Source organism: Giraffa tippelskirchi, chromosome 11, assembly GCF_054371585.1.
Source record: "Giraffa tippelskirchi isolate mGirTip1 chromosome 11, T2T-mGirTip1v1.2.pri, whole genome shotgun sequence".
Taxonomy (NCBI): Eukaryota; Metazoa; Chordata; class Mammalia; order Artiodactyla; family Giraffidae; genus Giraffa; species Giraffa tippelskirchi.
In genome coordinates this window covers 134,389,120-134,417,067 of record NC_137285.1, presented here as the reverse complement: position 1 = coordinate 134,417,067, position 27,948 = coordinate 134,389,120, and the positions used below count along the sequence as shown (strand labels likewise).

General features: G+C 38.5%; 1 protein-coding gene, 1 long non-coding RNA gene and 1 other non-coding gene across 3 annotated transcripts in view; 2 read left to right on the top strand and 1 right to left on the bottom strand.

The window, feature by feature from the left end:
- HIPK3 (homeodomain interacting protein kinase 3) overlaps window positions 1-5,539 on the bottom strand; it is a 90,665-nt gene extending 85,126 nt beyond the window's left edge. The window contains exons 1-2 of the mRNA XM_081543797.1: window positions 3,401-5,539; window positions 19-2,007 (exon numbers count right to left, since the gene is read on the bottom strand). Of these exons, the coding sequence (XP_081399923.1) occupies window positions 19-40 (22 nt within the window). The 5' untranslated portion in view covers window positions 41-2,007; window positions 3,401-5,539. The remainder of the gene's footprint in view (window positions 1-18; window positions 2,008-3,400) is intronic.
- LOC145526929 (uncharacterized) lies at window positions 149-27,948 on the top strand. The gene is made up of 4 exons (XR_014069326.1): window positions 149-254; window positions 972-1,056; window positions 19,438-19,529; window positions 27,001-27,948. It is a non-coding gene; the product is annotated as an uncharacterized LOC145526929 (long non-coding RNA).
- On the top strand, window positions 19,273-19,375 carry LOC145528030 (U6 spliceosomal RNA). The gene has a single exon (XR_014070109.1). It is a non-coding gene; the product is annotated as a U6 spliceosomal RNA (small nuclear RNA).

The window sequence follows — 27,948 nt, the reverse complement described above, 5'->3', positions numbered from 1 at the left end:
GTAAATAAGTTCACCCACCTCGGCTTTGATAATTCTCCATCAAGGTAGTCAGTTCCTCTCCCAGAAACTAGTTATCTCCCTCTTGGAGACTAGGAAATCAACCGAATGGCCCTTCTAGGATGGTTCCATCCTAGAACCATCGAATTTTAGAGATGAAAGAACCTTAAGAGATCCTTGGTCCAAACTCTTTTTAAGTAGGACAGGGATTCTAAGAAGTTTAGGTGACCTACCCAAGATTATCCAGCCGAGTCCTGGTCTGTACTCCCTCGCTCCTTCTTTTCCTTATTGAACAACTGACCTTACTAGGGTATCATTCAGAGTTATCTTTTTAAATATTCGTTTCCTCTGTTTCTTTTTATCCTGAATTAGTGTTTATGAGAACCCCTTTCTCTGAGGTGTGGAAGGGCCCTCTCTTTGTTCCCTTCATAATCTTCACTAGGAGGATTGACTACCACACAAGGATTTATCCCCAAACGTGTGCTCTTGCAGTAACTGAGGCAGGGCAAGGGGAGTGGCAACTTGCTGCCTACCTAATGCCACACCTTGACTCCCTGCTGCTTTTCCAAGTGGGAGAAGAGTATTTTGAAGGATGCCTTTAATAGAGAAAAGGATAGTATGCCCTGAGGCAGTAGGAAATAACATTTTGGAAAGAGTTTTCTTCAAGTTAGGGAGGATAACCAGTTGCAAAGGTTTCCAAAATAGAAAAACAAAACACTGACCGTCTCTCAGATAGCAGCATATTAACCATTCCTTTTTACTTAGTATTTAGTTACTTTTGATTTTTTTACAAAAGCAGTAGTCAAAAGAACCAAAAAAGGATAAAAGCATGAATCAAAGGAGAAAGTTACAATAATAGAAAAATCTATCAGTGAAACCAGAAAAATATTCCACTAGAACTTCAAACTTTCAGAATTCTTGCAAAACATTTCTCTGGGTCACTGCTAATGGGAGGCTTCTATTCTCTATTACAGCATTGCTACATCTATGAAGGAAGCTGAAAAGGGGAAGGATTTTTTTTTTTTCCTTTCTAGCCCTGTCACTGATACTCGGTACACTGTAAGTTCAAGGAGCGGACCCTATCGTTTAAAAAAGAAAAAATGATTGTTTTGTGAATGCCTATTACACTAGCTCATTTATAATTAGTCCTTAGTAAATGTAGCTGAATAAGTAAATGAACACTTGGTTTATATGTATTGTCTCTTAACTTAATCTCGTTACCTCCAGTCTCTCCCTCTCTTTATCTGTTCAGAACAGCAACCTCCAGATAATTCTTCAAACCCCCTGATTTAGCCAGTTCATGAAATTTGTTTTAGAAAATGGAAAATGTCTCATAGAATTAAGTTCTCTTTAAAATGCAGACTACTAAATTGTACATGAAAAAAAGTTTATGCATAAAAAGCTTATAGCCAAAAAATAATCTTTTTGTTCAAAAATATTGCTAAAAATTTTCATTCAAAAACCTTCCTTGCTCCTTGGAAGATAAGCTGTGACAAACCTAGACAACGTATTAAAAAGCAGAGACATCACTTTGCCAACAAGGGTCCATGTAGTCAAAGCTATTCTTAAAGAGATGGAAATACCAGACCACCTTACCTGCCTCCTGAGAGTCCTGTATGCAGGACAAGAAGCAACAGTAGAACTGGACATGGAACAACAGACTGGTTCAAAATTGGAAAAGGAGTCAAGGCCATATGCTGCTTTAACTTCTATGCAGAGTACATCATTGAAATGCTGGGCTGAATGAAGCACAAGTTGGAATCAAGATTGCAGGGAGAAATATCAAGAACCTCAGATATGCAGATGATACCACCCTTAAGGCAGAAAGCAAACAGGAACTGAAGAGCCTCTTGAAGAAGGTGAAAGAGTGAAAAAAGTGGCCTAAAACTCAACATTCAAAAAATGAAGGTCATGGCATCAGGTCCCATTACTCTATGGCAAAAAGATGGGGAAACAATGGAAATAGTGACAAGCTTTATTTTCTTGGGCTCCAAAATCACTGGATGGTGACTGCAGCCATAAAATTAAAAGATGCTTGCTACTTGGAAGAAAAGCAATGACAAACCTAGACAACGTATTTAAAAGCAGAGACATTACTCTGCCTTCAAAGGTCTGTATAGTCAAGTGATGGTTGCTCATTCATATAGTCAAAGCTGTGGTTTTTCCAGTAGTCATGTACTGATGTGAAAGCTGGACAATAAAAAAGGCTGAGCGCCGAAGAATCAATACTTTTGGACTGTGGTGTTGAAGACTCTTGAGAGTCCTTTGTATAGCAAGGAGATTAAACCAGTCCATCCTTTAGGAAATCAGTCCGGAATATTCATTGGAAGGACTGACGCTAAAGCTGAAGCTCCAATACTTTGGCCACCTGACTCAAAGAGCCAACTCCTTGGAAAAGACCCTGATGCTGAGAAGGATTGAGGGCATGAGGAGAAGGGGGGTGATAGAGAATGAGATGGTTCGATGGCGTCATCAACTCAATGGATGTGAGTTTGAGCAAACTCTGGGATATAGTGAAGGACAGAGAAGCCTGGCATGCTGCAGTCCATGAGGTCATAGTCAGACACAAACTAAGCGACCAAACTGTGCTGAGAATACAGTGTGGAAAATGAGACATCTTGTGAGCTTATATTCTCCCTATAAAGTTTGCTATCATACAAATAGTTAGTAATAATAGCAGTCGAAAAGTACAGGGCACAAAGAGGGGACAGAACAGGAACCTAATCAAATGTAGGGAAGGGGGGAAGCCATGGAAAGTCTGGTTCATTTCTTATCTTCCAGGACTTGGTTAGTGGCACTATTGCTAAAGAATCTGCCTGCCCGTGCAAGAGACCCAAGAGACGCGAGTTCAATCTCTGGGTAGGGAAGATCTCCTGGAGTAGGAAATGGCAACCTGCCCCAGTATTCTTGCCTGGAAGATTCCATGGACAGAGGATCCTGGCTGGCAGGCTACAGTCCATGAGGCTACAAAGAGTCAGACACAACTGAGTTATTGAACACACAGGACTCAGCTAAATACTTACTTCCTTGGGGAATCTCCTGCTTCTCTGACTAACCCAAATTTCCATATATCTTCCTCCTTTTTTCTCAATTGCAATTTTATGTTTATTTTCTGATCGTTTGATTAATATCTACCTCTTCCCCCAAGTATAAAGCTCTGCAAAAGTAGGGATGACATCTTTTTCTGGTACTCCTTGTATGCTCAGCACCAAGGCAGTGGTGCATAGTAGAGGATCAACAGGACCAGGTATGTACATATGGATACAGGGCCCAGTGCAAAGTGAAAAAGCGGGACCCCTTGTTCAGAATTATTAAGCATTTCAGGTTGGTGACAAAAGAGCATTAAACCAATCGTTGTTGTTCAGTCTCTCAATTATGTCCTGCTCTTTGTGACCTCATGGACTGCAGCATGCCGGGCTTCCCCGTCCTTCACTGTCTCTCGGAGTTAACTTTCTAAGCACAGGACTTTCTGCCAGTACACAGGCTGAATTAAAGTTAAGATCTAAAGGATATAGGAATTAGCCCTAACAGAGAACACTTGAGGGCAGAAGATAAGATTCATGCAAAAGTCATAGAAAAAAAAATGTAGAGAGTAGAAATTTGAGAAACTGATCGTTTTTAGTCAGAGTGAGGATAAATCAGAAGCAGATAAGAGTAGAGGGAGAAGCAAGATCCAGATTAGCATCTAGGGCTTCATTCTGCTGGAAAAAGAAACTCTTGAAGGATTTAACAGGGACACGGGCCTTCCCTGATAACTCAATTGGTAAAGAATCCACCTACAATGCAGGAGACCCCGGTTTGATTCCTGGGTCAGGAAGATCCACTGGAGAAGGGATAGGCTACCCACTCCAGTGTTCTTGGGCTTCCCTTGTGGCTCAGCTGGTAAAGAATCCGCCTGCAATGTGGGAGACCTTGGTTCAATCGCTGGGTTGGGAAGATCCCCTGGAGAAGGGAAAGGCTACCCACTCCAGTGTTCTGGCCTAGAGAATTCCATGGACTGTATAGTCCGTGGGGTCACAAAGAGTCAGACACGACTGAGTGACTTTCAGCACGATCAAAGAAGCCTCTGGCTTTCCGTGTCAAATCCATCTGTTTCATTCACGTCTTTGCTTTTTCCTGTGTTTTTCAAATTTTCCTTCCAGTCTCATTCAGATTAAAAGCTAAAAAGCCATGCAGTGGACTAAAATGATCTATAAAGCTCACAAGGAACTCACCTCCCACTTTCTCTCACTCCAGCCCCAGTTTCTCAAAGACCAGTCACTGCCCCTCCTCAGCCATCTGGATCACTCTCTGTGCCTGAAACACTCCCTGACTAACCACACACCTCCTTTTCAGATCCTTAGTCAAGTTTATATTGTCTGTGAAGCCTGCCTCAACAATAACCACCTATCTATACACATAACCACCACCCCCCCCATTTTTATCCTTATTTTTATCCTTAGGTCTCAGTATCATCTAAGATACTATTTTGTACCGTTTTCTGCCTCTCCCCACCCCCCACCCCCAAACCTCAACCCAGATAGGAAGCTTCCTGAGGGCAAGAATTTCTGTTTGTTTTGTTGGCTGCATTGTTCCCAGAGCCTAGATCATTGTCTGGCATACAAAAGTCATGTAATCGATACCTGTAAAATGAACAAATGAGTTTTTTATGTAAGCAGTATGAAACACTCCATAAACTCAGACTGCCAGCTGTCACAGTTGTTCAAAACACCCAAATGTGAAATCCAAGACCTCTCTCTATCTTAGGTCTTTACCCAACCCCATACCCCAAAATTACTCGTCAAAAGGAGAACAACTTTCCCAGGTGGCACAGCAGTGGGTAAAGAATCTGCCTGCAATTCAGGAGACACAGGAGACATGGCTTTGATCCCTGGGTGGGGAAGAGCCTCGGGAAGAGGAAATGGCAACCCACTCCAGTATTCTTGCTTGGAAAATTCTATGGACAGAGGAGCCTAGTGGGCTACAGTCCATGGGGTCACAAAGAGTCGGACACACACACAATGGAGAACAGTCCTCCTCCCACTTACCTTGTGCTCCTCACTGCCCTTTTTCCTCACTTACCTCCTATAGGTTTCAAAATGGAGAAATCTAACAGCCTTAGGAAATGAGGCTGACACTTCTCCGAAAGAAAAATCTTGGAATTTTGTCAGAGCCTGAGTCATCAACCCACTTTCCTACCTCAAAGAAATTGGAGATTTGTTGCTGTTACTGTTGACTTCCTACAGACCCTAGGTTTCCAGTCCTGCCTCAGTGGGATGTGGGAGGAGGAGCACTTAGTCCACCAAAAGGTGGACTCTGAGCAGAGAGGTTCAGCAGCAGGGAGCTTCTGTCTCCTCCCTCCTGGGAGCTCCCAGCCACTTTATGCAAATAATCTACTTTTCCTCTAGATATCAGCTTTGTGCACCTGGGCCTCAGGAAGGGGTGGGTAGGATGAAAAAAATGTTTGGGAGTGTCTCAATACTACCTACATTTGCATGACTGAAGGGCCCACTCTTTGTAGCCTAGAGATCTGTTTCCTTTCTTTAAAAAAAAAAAAAAAAAATGGTTCCCACTAACTATAGATCAAAATAATCTCATCTTAATCTGGAAATTCACAAATCTTATCTTAATTCGGGAGTTTGATACTACGGTCAGCTACAGTACTACAAAAATCTCATAAAATTCATCCTTGAAAATTATAAAAATTGCCCCTAATGTATAATGGCAAAACCTGTGAAAATAACATGCCATGGATTTTAAGGATTCTTCAATCAAGTAGATGCCATTTGTGTGTCAGGTGAATGGGTGTGTCCATCATGCTGGAGGAAGAAATTCAAGATTTAAAAGAAGAACTGTAACAAACAGAGTGATTGCTGGACTCCATCTTAAGATGATGAAACTGGAAAAGCCTACAGTTTATCATCGTCAATATTCTTAAGTGCTCTAAGAGGTGAAACACATGAAACGTTTATGACTACTTACAAGTAGCACATCATTCATATGTACATATTATTGTACAGGATTATATACACAGAGCAATGTGTACTACACCTTGCATGGGTGCCTATTCAGTTGCTCAGTTGTGTCCAACTCTTTGTGACCCCATGAACTATAACCTGCCAGGCTCCTCCGTCCATGGGATTTCCCTGGGCAAGAATACTGGAGTGGGTTGCCATTCCCTTCTCCTGGGGATCTTCCTGACCCAGAGATTGAACCCAGGTCTCCTGCATTGCAAGTGGATTCTTTACCATCTGAGCCCCCAAGGAAGACCCTGTTTCTGTTTTCACAGATAGGCTCATTTGTGTCATATTTTAGATTCTACATGTAAGTGATATCATATGGAGTTTGTCTTTCTCTTTCTGACTGGCTTCACTTAGTGTGACAATCTCTAGTTTCATTCTACTTCAGGTTTGATTGAATCCATTCATCAGCTCCTAGAGAGCAAAGTACTGCCAGCACCCACACTGTTTACGTTTTCCATTCTCTCCAGAGCTTCTGGAGTTTAATTCTCAGAAGTTAAATGTACTGATGATGCAATTTAACAGAGTAGCATAGTTTTTATATTAGAAAAAAAATGTTTAAACTGAGGAAATGCAAAGAAGGCAAATAAACCATCGATCTTGTTTTGATCTTAACATTTCCCTACTCACAAGCATTTTGACTGTGTCACCTACTAAAACTGTCCATATTTCTTAATTTGACTGTTGAAGGACATTGCATTTGGATTCCATAAAACCTTTCCGTCCATTTTTCCTATATGCCCTGTGATTCCACCAAAGTGTGCTTTTCTCTTTCCCCAGTGATAACCTTTTATTTCTCCATGCTCATCAGGGTTGCCCTCCCATCATTGAAATCCCATCCTTCCTTCAAAGTTAAATGTTCATGCCCCAAAAAGCTTTGATTGAACATACCATTCTTAAGTGACATATGTGCTCCCCACAAATATTTTTTAAATCCTACCACTTGCCAGACACTGTTCTGAATGCTTTATTTAATCAAAGATAACTGTTACTGTCTTCATTTTATAGATGAGGAAATGGAATCACAGAGAGATGAAAAATCTTGTCCAAAGTTAACACAGTAAATAATGGAGCTGGATTTGTAATTAAGCTGTCTGGCCTTAAACATCTATCCCAATCACAGATTTTTCACTAAATGCATTCTTGAAAATGTTTTTATAAAGCACGTAGGAATAAAGGAGATTGTAATTTTCTTTGGGAAAAGTTCAAATTGAGGACTGTGTTCCTGACAAGTCTCAGCATCAAGCCACGGCTATGACAAACATTAAACTCTAAAAAAAAGTAGAGTTTTATAATTCTCTAAAATGATACATGGAGAAGAGTCACCCAAGCTCATCGTGACCCACATTCTCCTTTCACAGATGAGAGAACAGAGATGAGATTCAGGCAGGTGAGAACAGAGGCTCAGGTAGGTTTCATTCCTTACCCAAGACCATCCGCCTTCAGTCCTCTTGCCTCAGTCATCCCAACTGATTCATCAGAATGACTTTATTCCCAGAACAGGAACCCCTTGATTTATCCTTAAATTCCTTCTTTCCTCTTAATACCTGAACTAGTGAAACAGCCCAGTCCCTCCACACTCAATATTGACTACCTGACTCCAGAATAGAAATTACCCACCCCTCCTTTTTGAGTTCACCGTTGCCATAGTGGAATGTGTGAGGAAGTATGCCACAACCATCCAGGAGAATCTGTGGGAATGCCAACCATGCATAGCCAGGTAACAATTGCAATAAAAACCCAGCCAGCTAATCCATGTTCCTCTAAGTTAGGGAAATTTCAGGCATTTAAGGAGACATTCTCTGGGTCAGGGTCTGTCCTCATACCACGTCACAGCCTACTCTACCTATGTGTCAGTCTGGCTCTTCTAGGGGACGAGAAATAGGGAACTGCTCTCCCAGGGCACTGGCATGAAAAATGAAGGGGGACAACTCAAGGACAGCTGTGCCTTTAACACTTTTCAGCAGTGAATCTAGGTAAGGTTGTGTATGAATTGGTACTCTCCTTTTTCCCTTGGTGCTTTTCTCTTACTTACTTGTGATGCTCCTTGTATTACATTCGCCTACACACCTGGACTTCCCATTCCTCTCTTCAAAGATACTCCCTACAAACTGCAGATTAAGCTCTGGCTGCCAAAAGTGCCCCCCAGTCGCAATCCTATTCCCCTCCAACAGCCAGAGATCTCTACCATCAAAAATTACTTCTTTCTTTCTCTTTGTTAATTTTTAAAATTTTTATACGAGTATAGTAGATTTACAATGTTGTGTTAGTTTCAGGTGTACAGCAAAGTGAATCAGTTATACATATATCCACTCTTTTTTAGATTCTTTTCCCATTTGTGTCATTGCAGAGTATTGAGTAGGGTTCCTTATGCTATACAACAGGTTCTTGTTAGTTATCTGTTTTATATATAGTAGTGTGTATATGTCACTCCCAATCTCCCAATTTATCCATACCCCTCCTTATCCCCTGGTAACCATAAATTTGTTTTCTACATCCATGACTCTATTTCTGTTTTGTAAATTTTTTTTTAAATTTTGAATATAAGCGATACCATAGATATTTGTCTTTCTCTGTCTGACTTACTTTCACTCAGCATGACAACCTCTTAGTCCCTCCATATTGCTGTGAATTGCATTTTTGTTTTTTTAATAGCTGAGTAATATTCCATTGCATATATGTGCCACATCTTTATTCATTCCTCTGTTGACGGACATTTAGGTTGCTTCCATGTCCTCCATATTGTAAACAGTATAGCAATGAACATTGGAGTGCATGTACCTTTTTGAATTATGGTTTTCTCTGGTTATATGCCCAGGGATTTCAAGGTCACTCCTTGCTTTGATGAAAATACCCATTCCCCCAAGTAAATTCAAGTTTAATCTTTAGGGAAGGAAAGGAAAGCATACTATTTAAAGCATCCTTTTAAATGTTATGTCTCAAAGTAGTTAAAGCAGCCAATAGCCTAAACAAAGCCTTTTGTTGGAATTAAAAAAGGCACTTCTCATGATGTTTTGCTTCCATCTGTCAGAAAATTGTCCTATGATATGGGCTTTGTTAAGGCAGCACACTTTTCTGCCATGTGTCTGAAAGGCTTCTTAATAAACATATAAACCTGAGATGTTTGCAGTGTGACTCATGCCCTCCACCCTTCCCACCCCAGCAGCCCTGCTGATACAGCCGCCCTTTCTTGTCCTCTGTCCCTCGTAGGAAGCAGTAAAAGGAGACTAGACAAGAAGTAATCAGGAGACTAAGTTGCCTGTGTGACTCTGGGGGCATTTCATACCTTTCCAGGTCTTTATTCTCATCTTTAAATTTGATAAAATATTAATCTTGCAAACAAATTTAGGATTAAATGAGATAGATTGTGCAAACTCAATATGTGGTGGGCTCAGTGTGAAGGTTAGGTGACCACCTTAGATGAAGATGATCAAAATGTACAAACTTCCAGTTATAAGATAAATATATACTAGGGAAGTAATGTACAACATCATAAATATAATAACGCTGCTCTGTATTATATATGATAGCTGTTGAGAGAGTAAATCCTAAGAGTTCTCATCACAAGGAAAATTTTTTTCTTTTTATTTTGTATCTATATGAGATAGTAGATATTCACCAGATTTTCTGTGATAACCACTTTATGATGTGTATAAGTCAGATCATTATGCTACATACCATAAACATATATAGTGCTGTTAAATATACACAGTGCTGTATATCAATTATATATCAATAAAACTAGGAGAAAAAAGAAAAAAAAGGTGAATCTAAATGTTTAAGAATATCTAATTAGTAAAATTTCAGGCTACTTGGAGAAGATATTCAGGGTTACATTTCTGGGTCTATTTGCCTTTTGAGATCAGCCCCAGAAGTCAGGGAGAAATAGGGAAGGATTTAGCTACAAAAGGCAATGTTTACCTTTCTCAAGATTCCCTTTCTCTGCCTCCTTCCTCTTCTTTGCTACTACAAGGACCAATCAGTCTCCTCAAGCTTAAACCTCTCTTCCTACTTTTATTATCCGGTTTTATGTCTGAACCATCCTTTTCAAGTTTTGTTCCACTTTGAAAAGGGCAGTTTTCCCTGAGAGAGGAGAACTGTCTTGCCCTAAATGCAAAATTCTGAAGTCTATCCTAGGGATATGCCCCAACCATAAAGTTTAGGATCCTATATGGATTCCTGTCAGTTAATAATCAAATATCAACTGAAATTTCTGTTCAAACTAAGTTCACACTTCCCTTATTCCCAAATGACCCCCAAAATGTCTGCTTTGCCTTCAGTAATTATAAGTATAGTTATTTATGCCACTTGCTCATTATCCATATGTCTAAATTACTGTGTAGCATGATGATAGTGTATGTTATTAAATATGTGTGAGATTAATGCTGTGGTGCAGCTTGCTTTTTTCTCTAAGCAGGGAACTCTGTTCAAGTATTTTCAGGCTTCATAGTTTGTTTTTTTATGTGGCACAGGCCCACATCTTTGAAATAACGAAGGAAACATTAGTCATAAAATTGCTGATGGGATTAATGCAGTAATATTTTTTTCTTTTTTATGAGAGGGAAAAAAACATTTGCAGAAAGAAAAAATAAAAAAAAGAGGGAAAATTATTAAAAGGCTTATGAGATTTTGAAGGAAGCAAACAAATGTGAAGCGAAAAATTAAAATGATATATTTTCTCATGTAGAGTTCAATCAGTTCACGTTGCGGTAAAATTAAATGAAATGTGCAACAAAGTCTATACAGATGTTCATTTTTAATCAGTATACTGAGAATTACTATGTAAAGTTCATACCTGATCTACAGACTATAGAACTTCATTTATTCTTTGGATGATAAGGAATGAGTGAAAGTCACTCAGTTGTGTCCAACTCTTTGCAACACCATGGTCTATACAGTCCATGGAATTCTCCAGGCCAGAATACTGGAGTGGATAGCCTTTCCCTTCTCCAGGGGATCTTCCCAACTCAGAGATCAAACCCAGGTCTCCTGCATCGCAGGAGGATTCTTTACCAGCTAAGCCACCAGGGAAGCCCAAGAACACTGGAATGGGTAGCCAATCCCTTCTCCAGCGGATCTTCCCAACCAAGAAATAGAACCGAGGTCTCCTGCATTGCAGGTGGATTCTTTACCAGCTGAGCTACCAGGGAAGCAGAATATTTCAAAACCATGTAAAGGAAAATCTACTTTATTTATATATAGTTTATTTTATTTAAAATATAAATGAACTAAAATAATGCTGTATTAGTATAGTTCTTATATAATTGATATGATAGGAAATCATGCATCACACACAAATCTCTAACAAAAAATCAGTTGCTTGAGTCTTAAGATATACTTATTCAAATATCTGAAAAACTATAAAAAAATTATTTTATAAAATCTGCAAAAGGATAAATACACTCATGACTCCCCTGTATTTATAAATTTGTTATTTCTTGCCCTAAAAATATTTGAAAGAAAAATTTTAAATAAATTCCACAGGAATTAAATAAATTCCACATCATAACAATGTACTTCTGTTTTTGAAAAGATGGACTACTCTAGTACCATTCAAAGAAACTTGGAATCTATGGTACATATTTTTGAGTGTATTATTTTGTATGTCTGTGGTATTATCTTCAAGCAATTTAGGGATTCCTATAATACATTGAGCTCAGAGTTCTTAAGAGTTGAGATCACAAATTAGAGAACACAGAGGCATTTAAAATCTTCACAGTTAGAGCTGGTGTAACTATAGCACCAGCTTTGCTATAGAAAGCGAAGAAGAACTAAAGAGCCTCTTGATGAAAGTGAAAGAGGAGAGTGAAAAAGCTGGCTTAAAACTCAACATTCAGAAAACTAAGATCATGGCATCTGGTCCCATCACTTCATGGGAAATAGATGGGGAAACAGTGGAGACAGTGACAGACTTTATTTTGGGGGGCTCCAAAATCACTGCAGATGGTGACTGCAGCCATGAAATTAAAAGACACTTGCTCCTTGGAAGAAAAGTTATGACCAACCTAGACAGCATATGAAAAAGCAGAGACATTCCTTTGCCAACAAAGGTCCATCTAGTCAAAGCTATGGTTTTCCCAGTAGTCATGTATGGATGTGAGAATTGGACTATAAAGAAATCTGAGCGCTGAAGAATTGATACTTTTGAACTGTGGTGTTGGAGAAGACTCTCGAGAGTCCCTTGGACTGCAAGGAAATCCAACCAGTCCATCCTAAAGGAAATCAGTCCTGAATATTCTTTGGAAGGACTGATGCTGAAGCTGAAATTCTATGTGACCTTGGGCAAGCTACTTAATCTCTTTAAGCCTCAATTTTTTCCTCTATAACTAAGGAGGTGGTAATAGCTACCTCATAGAATTATAAGAATTCAGTTAAATGCCAATAAGTAAGGAAGTGCTTTAAAAAATAAAAAAATAAGAAAAACAAACCTACAATGATGAGAGGTATGTCACAGGGCCACAGGAGGCAACTAAAGGAGTTCTCAATGAATACGTCTGGAACATTTTAAGCAACAAAACAAACTAGTATTGAACCACAACTCAGAGTATCAAATAAGTGAGTCTATGATGATATAAGTAAATGACTGGATAAGTAGACAAATAGGAGAAAAGAGGCAAATCTCCCAAGAAGAAGAATTTCAAAACATGTATGTAGATATCCCATTGTCGAGAAGATGGACCGTAACTCCCCACTCTTCCCTACCCTCCCACCTTTCAATACTGACTTTGAAGGAAGTCACTATGTGCAGCCGTCCTGCAAGGAATGGGGAGATACAGTCCATTTTCTTGAGAATGGGTGGGGGGAGTGGGTGCTCGGGAGGGTGTTTGGCGGGGGCACGGCTTTCCATCCCTGGTCTGGGAACTGGATCCCACATGCTGCAACTAAAGATTTTGTATGCCACAAACTAAGACCCAGAACAGCTAAATAAATATTTTTTTGTAAAAGAATAAGATAGAATATTTAAAAATAAAATAATTAAAAATTAAAAAATAAAATAGTAAAATGTACCACAGTACATTTTAATATACTGTGGTATTCTGGGTGGAATCTTGGAACAGAAAAAACATTAGGTAAAAGCTAAAGGAATCTGAACAGGCCGTGAACCTTAGTTAATAATAATATATTAATACTGAGTCATTAATTCTAGCAAATGTACCACACTAGAGTAAAATATTAATAAGGGAAACTGGGTGTGAGATATATGAGAACTTTATGTAATATGTTTTTGATTTTCTGTAAGTCTAAAGCTATTCTAAAAAACAAAGTATTCTTTTTAAATTCATTAGAAAAAGTACGTAGGAAATACATATAAAGTCTTCAGCACAATACCTACTATTCATTGAAATACTGTAGTTTATCTAATCTTAGGCATTGTTGATAGTAAAAAACAATCATTGTTATTTTATGGGGTAGCAAGAAAGAAAAATTGCTGTCAATTAAACTATGACACAATACCTTAAGAATGGTCCTGTGAGATGTATGAATTGGGCATGCCAGCCCCATTGCTTTGAAGTATATTTTATCAATTTTGAGTAGTTTGGCATGTTTTCCAGCTCTCACTTGCATTGCTTGGCTGCTGCTAGGCAATCCTCTTGCAACATCTTCATAATAAAGTGAAACATTATCTTCATTATTTATCAGTACTTTTCTTCCATCTCATACAGGATTTGAGATCATACCTTTGAAAAAAACAAAATGAAATTACAGTTATTTCCTGAATGGCAAATATTCACTAACTATCAAATTTGTGCCTTGTTGCTCTGTGTCTTTGTCTTTCTGCATAAACAATAAATTTTTTAATGAAAAATATTAATGCCATCTTTTCCCATTTTAAGCAGCAATTAAACTCAGCATCTATAGCACCAACAATGCATGTAACTGCATCAGAGTGATGACAGTTTGAACAATTATAACTAAACTCACAAAAACAACTAGGCAGAAAAAACGAGGACACAATTGCTGCCCATGTGCTGTGAGTAGCGTCATGGATTTGTAAAATATAAGCCCAACCCTGATTTCAGAAATTCTAAAATGTGGAAAAGAAATGTATGTCTTAGAAAGTTTGGATAAATAACTGTGCTACAGCCATAAAATGGAAACTGCAGCATTATAAAAAAAATAATAATAATATCTTTTATTTACAGAGAAAGATGTCTAAGATACGTTGCTTTAAAATGTTATTACATATGATTTATTTCTGTAAAGTAAAAAATAACATATTAACATTTATATGTACTCAAATATATATGTTTTATTGTTGTTCAGTTGTTAAGTCCTTTCCAACCCTTTTCGACCCCATGGACTGCAGCACAACAGGCTCCTCTGTCCTCCTCTATCTCCTGGATTTTGCACAGATTCATGTGTATTGAGTCAGTGATGCCTTCTAATCATCTATTCCTCTGCCATCTCCTTCTCCTTTTGCCTTCAATCTTTCCCAGCATCAGGATCTTTTACAATAAGTTGACTCTTCACATAAGGTGGCCAGAGTATTGGAGCTTCAGCTTCAGCATCAGTCCTTCCAATGAATAGTCAGAGTTGATTTCCTTTAGGATTGACTGGTTTGATCTCTTTACTGTCCAAGGGACTCTCAAGAGCCTTCTCCAGCACCACAATTCAAAAACATCAATTTCTTTGGCACTCAGCCTTCTTTATAGTTCAACTATCACATCCATACATGTCTACTGGAAAAATCATAGTTTGACTATACAGACTTTTGTCAATAAGTGATGTTTCTGTTTTTTTAATATGCTATGTAGGTTTGTCATAGCTTTCCCTCCAAGGAGTAAGCGTTTTTAGTTTTATGGCTGCAGTCACCATACTGCAGCCAAGGAAAATAAATCTGTCACTGCTTCTACTTTTTCTCCTCCTATTTGCCATGATGTGATGGGATCCAAAGCCATGATCTTAGTTTTTTAAATGTTGAGTTTTAAGCCACCTTTTTCATTCTCCTCTTTCACCCTCATCAAGAGGCTCTTGGCTTCCTCTTCACTTTCGGCCGCAAGAGAGGTATCATCTGCATACCTGAGGTTGTTGATACTTCTCTTGGCAATCTTGATTCCTGCATGTGACTCATCCAGCCCAGTATTTTGCATGATGTACTCTGCATAGAAATTAGATAAGCAGGGTGACAATATACAGCCTTGTTATCAGTTCAGTTCAGTGGCTCAGTCATGTCCGACTCTTTGCGACCCCATGGACTGCAGCAGGCCAGGCCTCCCTGTCCATCACCAACTCCCAGAGGTTACTCAAACTCATGACCAGCAAGTCTAGGTCATGCCAACCAACCATCTCATCCTCTGTTGTCCCCTTCACCTGCCTTCAATCTTTCCCAGCATCAGGGTCTTTTCCAGTGAGTCAGTTCTTCACATCAAGTGGCTCAAGTATTGGAGTTTCAGCTTCAGCATCAGTCCTTCCAATGAATATTCAGAATTGATTTCCTTTAGGACTGACTGGTTTGATCGCTTTGCAGTCCAAGGGACTCTCAAGAGTCTTCTCCAACATCACAGTTCAAAAGCATAAATTCTTTGGTGCTCAGCTTTCTTTATAGTCCAATTCTCACATCCATACGTGACTACTAGAGAAACCATAGCTTTGACTAGACGGACCTTTTTGGCAAAGTAATGTCTCTGCTTTTCCCTATGATGTCTAGGTTGGTCTTAACTTTTCTTCCAAGGAGCAAGTTTTTTTTAATTTGATGTCTGTAGTCACCATCTGCAGTGATTTTGGAGCCCAAAAAATATAATCTGTCACTGTTTCTACTGTTTCCCCATCTATTTGCCATGAAGTGATGGGACCAGATGCCATGATCTTAGTTTTCTGAATGTTGAGTTTTAAGCCAACTTTTTCACTCTCCTCTTTCACTTTCATCAAGAGGCTCTTTAGTTCTTATTTGCTTTCTGCCATAAGGGTGGTGTCATCTGCATATCTGAGGTTATTGATATTTCTCCCGGCAATCTTGATTCCAGCTTGTGTTTCTTCCAGCCCAGCGTTCCTCATGATGTACTCTGCATATAAGTTAAATAAGCAGGGTGACAATATACAGCCTTGACGTACTCCTTTCCCGATTTGGAACCAGTCTGTTGTTCCATGTCCAGTTCTAACTGTTGCTTCCTGATCTGCATACAGGTTTCTCAAGAGGCAGGTCAGGTGGTCTGGTATTCCCATCTCTTTCAGAATTTTCCACAGTTTATTGTGATCCACACAGTCAAAGGCTTTGGCATAGTCAATAAAGCAGAAGTAGATGTTTTTTTTGGAACTCTCTCGCTTTTTCGATGATCCAACGGATGTTGGCAATTTGATCTCTGGTTCCTCTGCCTTTTCTAAATCCGGCTTGAACATCTGGAATTTCACAGTTCACATACTGTTGAAGCCTGGCTTGGAGAATTTTGAGCATTACTTTGATAGCATGTGATATGAATGGCATTGCCTTTCTTTAGGATTGAAATGAAAACTGACCTATACATTCTCTTAACTAAGAGAACAACAAAAAGCTGATTAACTATTTATCACAGAAATTATAAGGGAAATTCCAGTATAGAATAGAATTTTGAGCTAGATCTGTTGTCCAATTTTTTAATATAATTAAAATATAAATGATATAAGCAACTATTAAGTATCTAAAAGACTGAACAAATGTGTGACTCATTTAAAAGCACCATTTTAGGAAATATCATGCTCCACAAAAAATACTCTTGTTAATGAATTCTAATTCAAGGATTTAAGGAATGGAAAAATACTATCACTTTTCCAGTTTGGGGAAATCGGTTAATCAATGACTAAAAGAGAGGAAGTATGCTTAGCAGAACTGGGTATGTTCACTTTAGTTCAGTCTCTCTGTCACAATATTTAAAGAATGGCTTGACTTTCATACTGATTCTCTAAAATCCTGTATTACACTAATTGTATACACTCATACCACAGACACACACAGGCATCTACATGTATGCACGCATGTAAAACCTGATCATTCCTATTGTTACAACAGCAGTACTTAAAATGAGTTGATATAATTCCAAATTACATGGGCACCCATCTAAGCAAATTAGGAAGTGTTGCTTTTCCTGTATTTGCAAAACAAACCCAACATTTTAAAAACACAGCCTAACTCTGTTTCAAGTTTTGAAATGAGGAAACAGATGACAGGATTAAGGAAATCCCAGACTAGGTATTTATAAGTTCCAAAGATATCATAGTTGTTGTGCTTCTCTTAAAATGAGCCTTTTCTAAAGGAGAATTATGACAAATTAAGTGTGAGTGCATGAGCATAGGCAGGAAATTAGATAAAGATCCAACAAATTAGGGAAGAGTCCAGAAAACCTCTTTGGCGTTAATGTTCTTTACAAGTAGATAAACATCTTTCTAAAAGTTCATGCTCTTTAAAGAGTGCTCCAAAACTAGCATCATAGGAAGATGGCACCATTTAATACATGACATTTTTGTCATTCTTGTCAAAATGAAAAATATTCTGAAAGCTAAAGGAAATTAATTTGTAAACACTGAAAACAGGTTTTTTTTTTTTTAATTTTAAATCTTGAGTCACAGGATCAAAACTAACCTAACTCCTTACATATTATTTAATTTGCTACAATAGAAATTTGCTTTAAGATTTTGCAGATCACAACTGCTGTAATGCCAACGCAAGCACCTGTAGTTCAGTAGGGTTTAACTCTTATCATATGTCACAGAAGTGTTCTCTCTACTCCTGAAATAGTGGGTTAGATTACAGTTTTGCATCTGTCTGTGGGAATTATGTTACAAAAGGCCCAACTTTACAGAAACTTTATGTTTCTGTGCTGTCAAGTTCTTGATGTAACAAGTTGTTAAGGCTGGCATTCAGGAAGGAGACAAATTTCTGAAAATGACAAATATTAAGTAGAAAAGAGATTTGCACAGGTAACAAATGAATATTAAAAGTGTTATTTTACTTCATCTCTATAAAAAATTATTTATTTCTTTTATTTTTGGCTGTGATGGGTCTTCATTGCTGCACAAGGGCTTTCTCTAGCTGCAGCTAGCCGGGGCTATCTTTGTTGTCATGCGCAGGCTTCTCATTGCAGTGACTTCTCTTCCTGTGGAGCACAGGCTCCAGGCGCACAGGCTTCAGTAGTGGCAGCATGTGGCTCAGTAGTTGCGCTACACGGGCTCAGTTCCTCCATGGCATGTGGAATCTTCCCAGACCAAGGATCGACCAGTGTACTTTGCACTGCAAGGTGGATTCTTCACAACTGGACCACCAGGGAAGCATCATCACTGTAAAAATTTTGTATGTCCTTATGTTAATAGGACACACAATTCACTGTGCTGTAAAGGAAAATATCATTTTAAATAAGGAAACTTCAACCAAGAATCCTTACTGAGGATCTATACAATTCCCTTTTCCCCTTATACTACATGCATTCATAATAAGAAAATGAAAACTCAATATATAAAAATTTCAACCCACTTGGTTTTTTTTGTTTGTTTGTTTGTTTTTGCCGTGCCCCTTGGCTTCTTAGTTTCCTGACCGGGGATTGAACCTGGTCCAAGCAGTGAAAGCACCAATTCCTAGTTATTGGACTGCCAGGAAATCCCCTCAATCTACTTTTAGAATGAACTTTGGCTCAGCTGGTAAAGAATCCGCCTGTAATGCGGGAGACCTGGGTTCAATCCCTAGGTTGGGAAGATCCCCTGGAGAAGGGAAAGGCTACCCATTTCAGTTTTCTGGCCTGGAGAGTTCCAAGGGCTATACAGTCCATGAGGTCACAAAGAATTGGACACAACTGAGCTACTTCCACTTTCACTTCACTTTCACTTTTGAAAAACTATGGATTCATACATTGAAGACTTGCTTCCTTTGTATGAATATACAGCTCCCAACAAATCATTAAGAAAATTTGATACAAAAAAGACAAAAGTATTTATCTTAGAGATATATTCTTACATTTTTAAAATGATATATATGTAAATATGTTCTTTGTACTGTTGTTTATAATTAATGTGGAAGATAAAGATTTATGGGTATATGTGTATACTCAAATATATAGAATATCTCTGAAAGAATAAATAAGAAACAAAAATTTTCTAAATGAAAAAATTTTTTTTGTAGTTACTATATATGTACCAAGAAAGCTAATAACTTAGGTTTTGGTTATATAGTTGTGTTTTTGTTTTTGTCTTCACTTTTTGTACTCTCCATAAAACTACCTGGGTAAGTAGGGACCAAAAGAGAGACTTACTATTCATTGTATAGTCTTTTTCATCTTTTGAAGCAATTGCTTAAAAGAATATGCCTTTTTGCATGCTTCAGTAGCACATGTATTAAAATTGGAATGATAGAGCAAAGATTAGCATGGTCCCTGCACAAGGATGACATACAAATTCGTGGAGTGGTCTGTATTAAAAAAAAAAAAAGATATGCCTTTGATTTCACAAAGAATTGACAACATTAATTTGATGATTGCAGAAGAGATCGCCTGTTACAATTCCCACCCACTTGAGGATCCAGCTGAATTAAAGATGGGACATAGCAGCAACTGATGGCTTGGAGAGAACAAGGCAAGTCTTTGAAAATCTGGTCACCTTGTGGAGTGCTCCTCTTTTATTTTTCAGGAATTTTGTTTCCTCAAAACCCTTTTATTCTCTATTCCACCCTCAAGAAATGCCTCCCTCTAATCTGCAGTGTAAAAGAGGTGTTCTCCAAATTTTAAAACTGTAAAACACATTTTAGGTAAATATCTCATGTAGAATAAATTTAATTTTGACATACATTTATTTTATAAGCTCATTTACATTTACTTTTATCAAGTCAATCAAAAGGAACAATAAAGCCATTTTGATGAATGTGAAAAATGTAAATCAAAAGTTATGTATAATCGTTTGCCTTGTATTTGTCTTTTCCTCCAATTATTATTTTTATTTTTTGAAGTTTCGATTGCCCTGGGTCGTTCTTGCTGAGTAGGTTTTTCTCCAGTTGTGGCAAGCAGAGGCTACTCTCTAGATGCCGTTCGTGGGCTTCTCATTGTGGTGGCTTCTCTTGCTGCAGAGCATGGGCTCTAGGGCATATGGACTTCAGTAGTTACAGAATTTGGGCTCAGTAGTTGCAACTCCTGGGCTCTAGAACACAGGCTCAGGAGTGTGGCACAAGGGCCTAGTTGCTCTGTGGTATGTGGGATCCTCCTAGATCAGGGATCAAACCTGTGTCTCCTGCATTGGCAGGTGGATTCTTTACCACTGAGCCACCAGGGAAGCCCTCCAATTAATTTTTATACTTTGTTTTGATTACATAGAATCACAATACTCCTTATCACACAAATATATGGCTATAGAGAATAATAGGTTGTTTTTGTTTAATTTTTTTAAACAGTGTGCTTTGGAACTTTGAGTTGCTCTTTGATTAAACTCATTCAGAATGCAAAGATTTATAGTAAGAAGTTTCTTTCTAAATTGTGTCCCTGGGACTTCCCTGGTGGGATATCCACCTACCAATGCAGGAGACATGGGTTTGATACCTGATCGGGGAAGATTCCACATGCTGTGGAGCTACTAAGCCTGTGTGCCACAACTAACGAGCCTGTGCTCTGAAGCCCACGAGTTGCAACTATTGAAACTTGTGCTGTACAATAAGAAAAGCCTCTGCAACTACAGATTAGTCCCCCCTCGCTGCACTAAAGAAAAGCCCACATGCAGCAACAAAGAACCCATGAGCTGCAACAAAGACTCAGCACTGTTGAAAAAAAAAATACCCTCCCTGAAAGCCATAGGGTAGTTCTTGTCTTTAGAGAACTGCCTGAGCCGCCTGTTCGCCTTATTTGACTCTATATAGGGCACCTTTCTCCTTGGAAGAAAAGCTATGACCAACCTAGACAGCATATTAAAAAGCAGAAACACCACTTTGCCAACAAAGGTCCATCTAGTCAAAGCTATGGTTTTTCCAGTAGTTATGCATGGATGTGAGAATTGGACTATAAAGAAAGCTGAGCACCGAAGAATTGATGCTTTTGAACTGTGGTGATGGAGAAAACTCTTGAGAGTCCCTTGGACTGCAAGGAGATCAAACCAGGCAATCCTAAAAGAAATCAGTCCTGAATATTCATTGAAAGGACCGATGCTGAAGCTGAAGCTCCAGTACTTTGGCCCCCGATGCAAAGAACTGACTAATTTGAAAAGACCCTGATACTGGGAAAGATTGAAAGCAGGAGGAGAAGGGGACGACAGAGGGTGAGATTGCTGGATGGCATCACCGACTCGATGGACGTGAGTTTGAGCAAGCTCTGGGAGTTAGTGATGGACAGGGAAGCCTGGCGTGCTGCAGTCCATAGGGTCACAAAGAGTCGGCCATGATTGAGCAACTGAATTGAACTGAGGGGGCCTTCCAGTAAACTCTGTGCTTTCCTTCACCACAACCCAATGTCAGTAGATTGGCTTTGCAGCACATCAGGTGAACAGACCTAAGTTTGGTTCAGTAAAAGAAACAGAACTCTTCTATTGGCAATTCCTCCTCTTTGTATTGCAGCTCTCCACTACGAGGGCCAAGACTTTCTCAGAGCTGTACCATAAGCCAAAGTTCTTCCCATCCAATTCTCAGTTCTTCCTTCCCACCTCTCAAAGGTGTCAGACCTTCATCACAGACTGACTTCTGTTTTCTCTCCTTTATCTTTCACAGGCCTTATCCATAATAAATCTCTTGCACTTCTAATTCTCAGCTGATATCTGCTTTCCTGAGATAGAAGCTGAAATATGCGTATTAAAAATACATTCACTATTTTTATAATACATTCTAATTCACTGCCATCAAATACATAATATTCACTCATCTCTTTTTTATTTTCTTGTTTGGACCTTGAAAATTATGTCACTTATTCAGTCACAGTGATGTGTATGTTCCTTGTTTACCAGTTAATTCATGAAAAGGATACTACCTGTAAGACCTTGTATTTTGAAGAATAATTTCCTAAACAGTTCATTCCATTTTATCATTACCCTGTAGTTCTTTTCTTGGCAAAAGATACCTAAAACACTATACCATTTTTCATCATAAAAACGAAACAGCCAAGACATCCAGTTAGCAGAAAGCTTCTTTCCATTGAGACAACAGCCCAATTTGTTGAACAAGTACTTACTGTAAACTCAAAATGCTTATTATTATTTTTTTAAATGTTGGAGACATTTATAAAGATGGCTTCTTTATATGCTGGTTGTGAATTCCGCATTCTAAAACTGTCAAATATTTAGGATTCAGCTCAAAAGCAGAATGTGAAAATCAGTAGTAATTAAATCAATTGAGAAAACATTTATCAGGGCTGCTTACCAAGACTCCACTTAAAATAGAAATTTCCAGCTCTTACCAGAAACTGCAAATTTTCAGACACTGAAGCATCCTGTGAGATCTGTTTGCTTGCCCATGTTCATTATAACTAAAGGAACACATCTTCCAGGAAATGGCCTCATAGATCTTAAAAGCACAAGAAAGGAAAAGTGACATCATTCCTTCAGTGGTCCCTACCAAAAACTCAGAGATAAGTTTTATATGAGTTTGTTTTTCTGACTGTTGAAAATAGGCTGGTTGCAACAGAGGTGTCAGATTGCTTCTCTCTGTGTCAACTTCAAGTTCAAATTTAGGAAGTCATTCTGCCTGAGAACATGTTGTGCAAATTAACCATAGATTTCTAAGCTGAAAATACATTTCAACAGGTCTAAATTTCGCCTAGGTTGTTCTTCTCCCCATTGCCTTTTGGTGTTTCATAAAGTTGATTGTTCCTCCCATGATTCACTAGGGGTAAAATAACATATCAAATTTGACATTTAGAAGCAAACTCTCGGGAGGGAGGTGGGAGGGGGGTCCAGGAAGGGGAACACATGTAAACCCATGGCTGATTCATGTCAATGTATGGCAAAAACTACTACAATATTGTAAAGTAATTAGCCCCCAACTAAAATAAATAAATTTATTTAAAAAAAAAAAAAAAGAAGCAAACTCTCCAAGGATGACATAGTGTTCTTGGTTTTCAATGTTTTGAATACTCTTTGCAATAGACCTTCCAATAAAATACTGAAGGAAAGCCAAATGTTGACTTCCTATTATAGTTATTTTATTAAATTAGAGAATGTGTGTAGCAAGACCCCACAGGAATAGGAAAAACGACAGATAAATTTTGCTGAGCAGAAAGTGTGAAGCACACAGCACGACTTGTAGAGGGAAGGAGTTACAAGAGTGAGTGGTACTCACAATAGTAGAAAAGCTTGGGAGGATGGGATGGTTATGGAAGCTGTATAAACTCACTGGGGAATGTAAATAGGGAAAAGTGTGTTCTTAAAAAGCTGGAGCATTTTGATAGAGGTTGTTGCAATATCCTTTCCTAGTTTCTCAACTTGTGTGGGCTTGATCCTAGGAATCACATTTGAAGGCATATGTTATTGTCCCACTTTGTAAATGATTTGGTGACTAACAAGGCAACAGCAACAAATTGTACCCCAGGGGTATCTGGAAGAATTAATTCAGCTTTCTGGCTTACTTAGGACCATGGGAGAATTTGACTTAGTTTCCTGATTTTAACACAGAGAAGGCTGAAGTCAGCCTAAATTGTTTTAAGAAGTTATTTTTAGCTTTGGGTTCCTATGTCTCCTTTTGGAAATTACAGTATATTTTGAAGCTTCGTAGTATGTTACTGCCAACTGAAGGCTAAACAGAACTTTGCAGCAATATCTTCATTAATTTTGAACATCTGTAATTCTGATGTGAAGTCTGGTGCTAGCAGATCAGTTAGTTACACTTTCTTTAGGTTTATAAAATATACAAGTTTTCCATAAAGATGAATGAAGAAAGGCATATCCATGCTGAGAAGTCATTAGTATCTAGTAAATTAGTGTGTTCTTCACATCTGGGGATTGGTAATAGCAAACACCCTATTCCAACAACACAACAGAATACTCTACACGTGGACATCACCAGATGGTCAACACCGAAATCAGGTTGATTATATTCTTTGCAGCCAAAGATGGAGAAGCTCTATACAGTCAGCAAAAACAAGACCAGGAGCAGACTGTGGCTCAGATCATGAACTGCTTATTGCCAAATTCAGACTTAAATTGAAGAAAATAGGGAAAACCACTAGTCCATTCAGGTATGACCTAGATCAAATCCCTTATGAGTATACAGTAGAAGTGACAAATAGATTTAAGGGACTAGATCTGATAGACAGAATGCCTGATGAACTATGGACAGAGGTTCGTGACATTGTACAGGAGACAGGGATCAAGACCATCCCCATGGAAAAGAAATGCAAAAAAGCAAAATGGCTGTCTGAGGAGTCCTTACAGATTGCTGGGAAGAGAAGAGAAGCGAAAAGCAAAGGAGAGAAGGAAAGATATTCCCATCTGAATGCAGAGTTCCAAAGAATAGCAAGGAGAGGTAAGAAAGCCTTCCTCAGCGATCAGTGCAAAGAAATAGAGGAAAACAACAGATTGGGAAAGACTAGAGATCTCTTCAAGAAAATCAGAGATACCAAAGGAACATTTCATACAAAGATAGGCTCGATAAAGGACAGAAATGGTATGGACCTAACAGAAGCAGAAGATATTAAGAAGAGGTGGCAAGAATACACAGAAGAACTGTACAGAAAAGATCTTCACGTCCCAGATAATCACGATGGTGTGATCACTCACCTAGAGCCAGACATCCTGGAATGTGAAGTCAAGTGGGCCTTAGAAAGCATCACTATGAACAAAGCTAGTGGAGGTGATGGAATTCCAGTTGAGCTATTTCAAATCCTCAAAGGTGATGCTGTGAAAGTGCTGCACTCGATATGCCAGCAAATTTGGAAAACTCAGCAGTGGCCACAGGACTGGAAAAGTTCAGTTTCCTTCCAATCCCAAAGAAAGGCAATGCCAAAGAATGCTCAAACTACCACACAATTGCACTTGTCTCACATGCTAGTAAAGTAATGCTGAAAATTCTCCAAGCCAGGCTTCAGCAATACGTGAACCGTGAACTTCCAGATGTTCAAGCTGGTTTTAGAAAAGGCAGAGGAACCAGAGATCAAATTGCCAACATCCACTGGATCATCGAAAAAGCGAGAGAGTTCCAGAAAAACAACTATTTCTGCTTTATTGACTATGCCAAAGCCTTTGACTGTGTGGATCACAATAAACTGTGGAAAATTCTGAAAGAGATGGGAATACCAGACCATCTGACCTGTCTCTTGAGAAACCTGTATGCAGATCAGGAAGCAACAGTTAGAACTGGACATGGAACAACAGACTGGTTCCAAATCGGGAAAGGAGTACGTCAAGGCTGTATATTGTCACCCTGCTTATTTAACTTATATGCAGAGTACATCATGAGAAACACTGGGCTGGAAGAAACACAAGCTGGAATCAAGATTGCCGGGAAAAATATCAATAACCTCAGATATGCAGATGACACCACCCTTATGGCAGAAACAGAAGAAGAACTAAAGAGCCTTTTGATGAAAGTGAAAGAGGAGAGTGAAAAAGTTGGCTTAAAACTCAGCATTCAGAAAACTAAGATCATGGCATCTGGTCCCATCACTTCATGGCAAATAGATGGGGAAACAGTGTCAAACTTAATTTTTTTGGGCTCCAAAATCACTGCTGATGGTGATTGCAGCCATGAAATTAAAAGACGCTTACTCCTTGGAAGGAAGGTTATGGCCAACCTAGATAGCATATTTAAAAGCAGAGACATTACTTTGCCAACAAAAGTCCGTCTAGTCAAGGCTGTGGTTTTTCCAGTGGTCATGTATGGACGTGAGAGTTGGATGGTGAAGAAAGCTGAGCACCACAGAATTGATGCTTTTGAACTGTTGTGTTGGAGAAGACTCTTGAGAGTCCCTTGGACTGCAAGGAGATCCAATCAATCCATCCTAAAAGAGATCAATCCTGGGTGTTCATTGGAAGGACTGATGTTGAAGCTGAAACTCCAATACTTTGGCCACCTCATGCGAAGAGTTGACTCATTGGAAAAGACCCTAATGCTGGGAAGGATTGGGGGCAGGAGGAAAAGGGGACGACAGAGGATGAGATGGCTGGATGGCATAACCGACTCGATGGACATGGGTTTGGGTAGACTCCAGGAGTTGGTGATGGACAGGGAAGCCTGGCGTGCTGCAATTCATGGGATCGCAAAGAGTTGGACACGACTGAGTGACTGAACTGAACTGAACTTCACATCTGAAGGAACTGTAATTAAGTACCTATGATTTAATTGGATTTTCTCCAATTAGATTATGTATTATCATTTGTAAAGAAATTAAGCAAGTTGAACTCATATAACTACTTGGTATAAACAAAATAATCAAAATAGTTCCATATAAATAAGTGCCAAGAAATCCTCAAATTAAAAAAAAAAAAGTTTGCTTCTATTCTAACATGGTCCTAAGTTTTTAATCTTTACTCATTCTTCAAAGCCAATAGTGCAGGTTCTCCTCCTCCATTAAATCCCCTCCAAGGACTTTAGCTGCAGATCTCTTCCTTCTCTGAGTTCATTCTGAACATAGACATTTTATCTCTTAACTTAGCACTTAGTTATACTAGTGTAAGTCAGTTTAAGATTTCAAACTCTTTGGAAACTGGAACCATTTTTCTTTGTATCTCAGTCAAAATTTTATACACACCTTTATAGCATTTACTTTGTGTCAGAAACACTGTGCCAAGCAGTATATAGTAATATGATCCTGCCAATAACCGTCTAAGGATAGATTTAACTATCCTCTTTTAGAAATAAGGAAACTGAGGTAGAGATAATTGAATTCACAACACAGTGAGCAGGGTTTCAAACAAGGGAGTTGTCTGACAGAGCACTATCTCTGAACCACAGTGCTATACAAATATAAATACTGGTGCCTTGGAAGCAAAATAAGTAAATAAATAAATGGTGCTTTGTTCTATTCTGAAAGAAAATTGTGTTTACTCAAGCTAGAAACCTTTAAAGAGTCAGATCTTCAAATAATGAATGAGTAAAATATTCTCTAAATCAGTGTGTGATTATTATTGTGTATTTTTTTTGTAGAGAATATACGAAACTATGTCTAAAGAAGTCTTTTGAAGGACTTTCCTGGCGGTCCAGCGTTTAAGACTCCATCTTTCCAATGCAAGGGCACAGGTTGATCACTGGTCCAGGAACTTAGATCCCACATTGCCATGTGGCCAAAAAAAAGGTTTTTTTTGAAAATTTTTGCTTATTAATATTAGTAGAGATTGAAAGTCAGATCCCAGATTCTCTAGAGTATTTTTTGTGAAAAAGCACTACTAAGTGAGAAACTCTTACATCCAAATATTGTAAAACTTAAATGCCTAAACTGATCATTTGTTTCTAGGAATGTTAGTGAAAAATTACAAAGGTGGAAATTGCAATTCCATCTATGTAACTATCCTGTAGGTACTGGTAGAGATGGTGAAAATGCATGACCTAGTACTGAATATTTCCAGAATCTTTTCTGCCTCACATTTTGTTCATGTTCTATTTTTACATGAACCTCAGGGAATCAGGGCTGGGAAAAAATGTCTCTAAGGATACATATCAGAGTAAGTTTTTCTGAAGTCAACAAGTACTTATTGAGTCTTTTGTGAAGCCAAACACTGTACTAGGCACTCGACATTGCAAAAGAAGCCTATCGCTTAATTTTGTGTTTTTGTTTATGTTTTTTTTTAAGTAGAAACTTAATGGCTCCTCAAACTCAAGCTCTCTTTCTCATCAGGTGCCTCCCATGTTGGAGAGTTTCCCTAAATGCATATATTTTTTGCTGTGTTTTGTTAATATTGAATTTTGTGTCATCTTATGTAGAAGTCATTAGAAGCCAGTGAAAAAATGAGGTCAGAAATGAGATCCTGTGATGACTTAAAGGATTACAACTCCAACTAGTACAGAGGGTCATTTGTAATTTAAACATATATAGTTTTTTACTTGAAAATATTTCAGACAACAAATTCCCCTAAATATATTACTTGAGAAATTGGT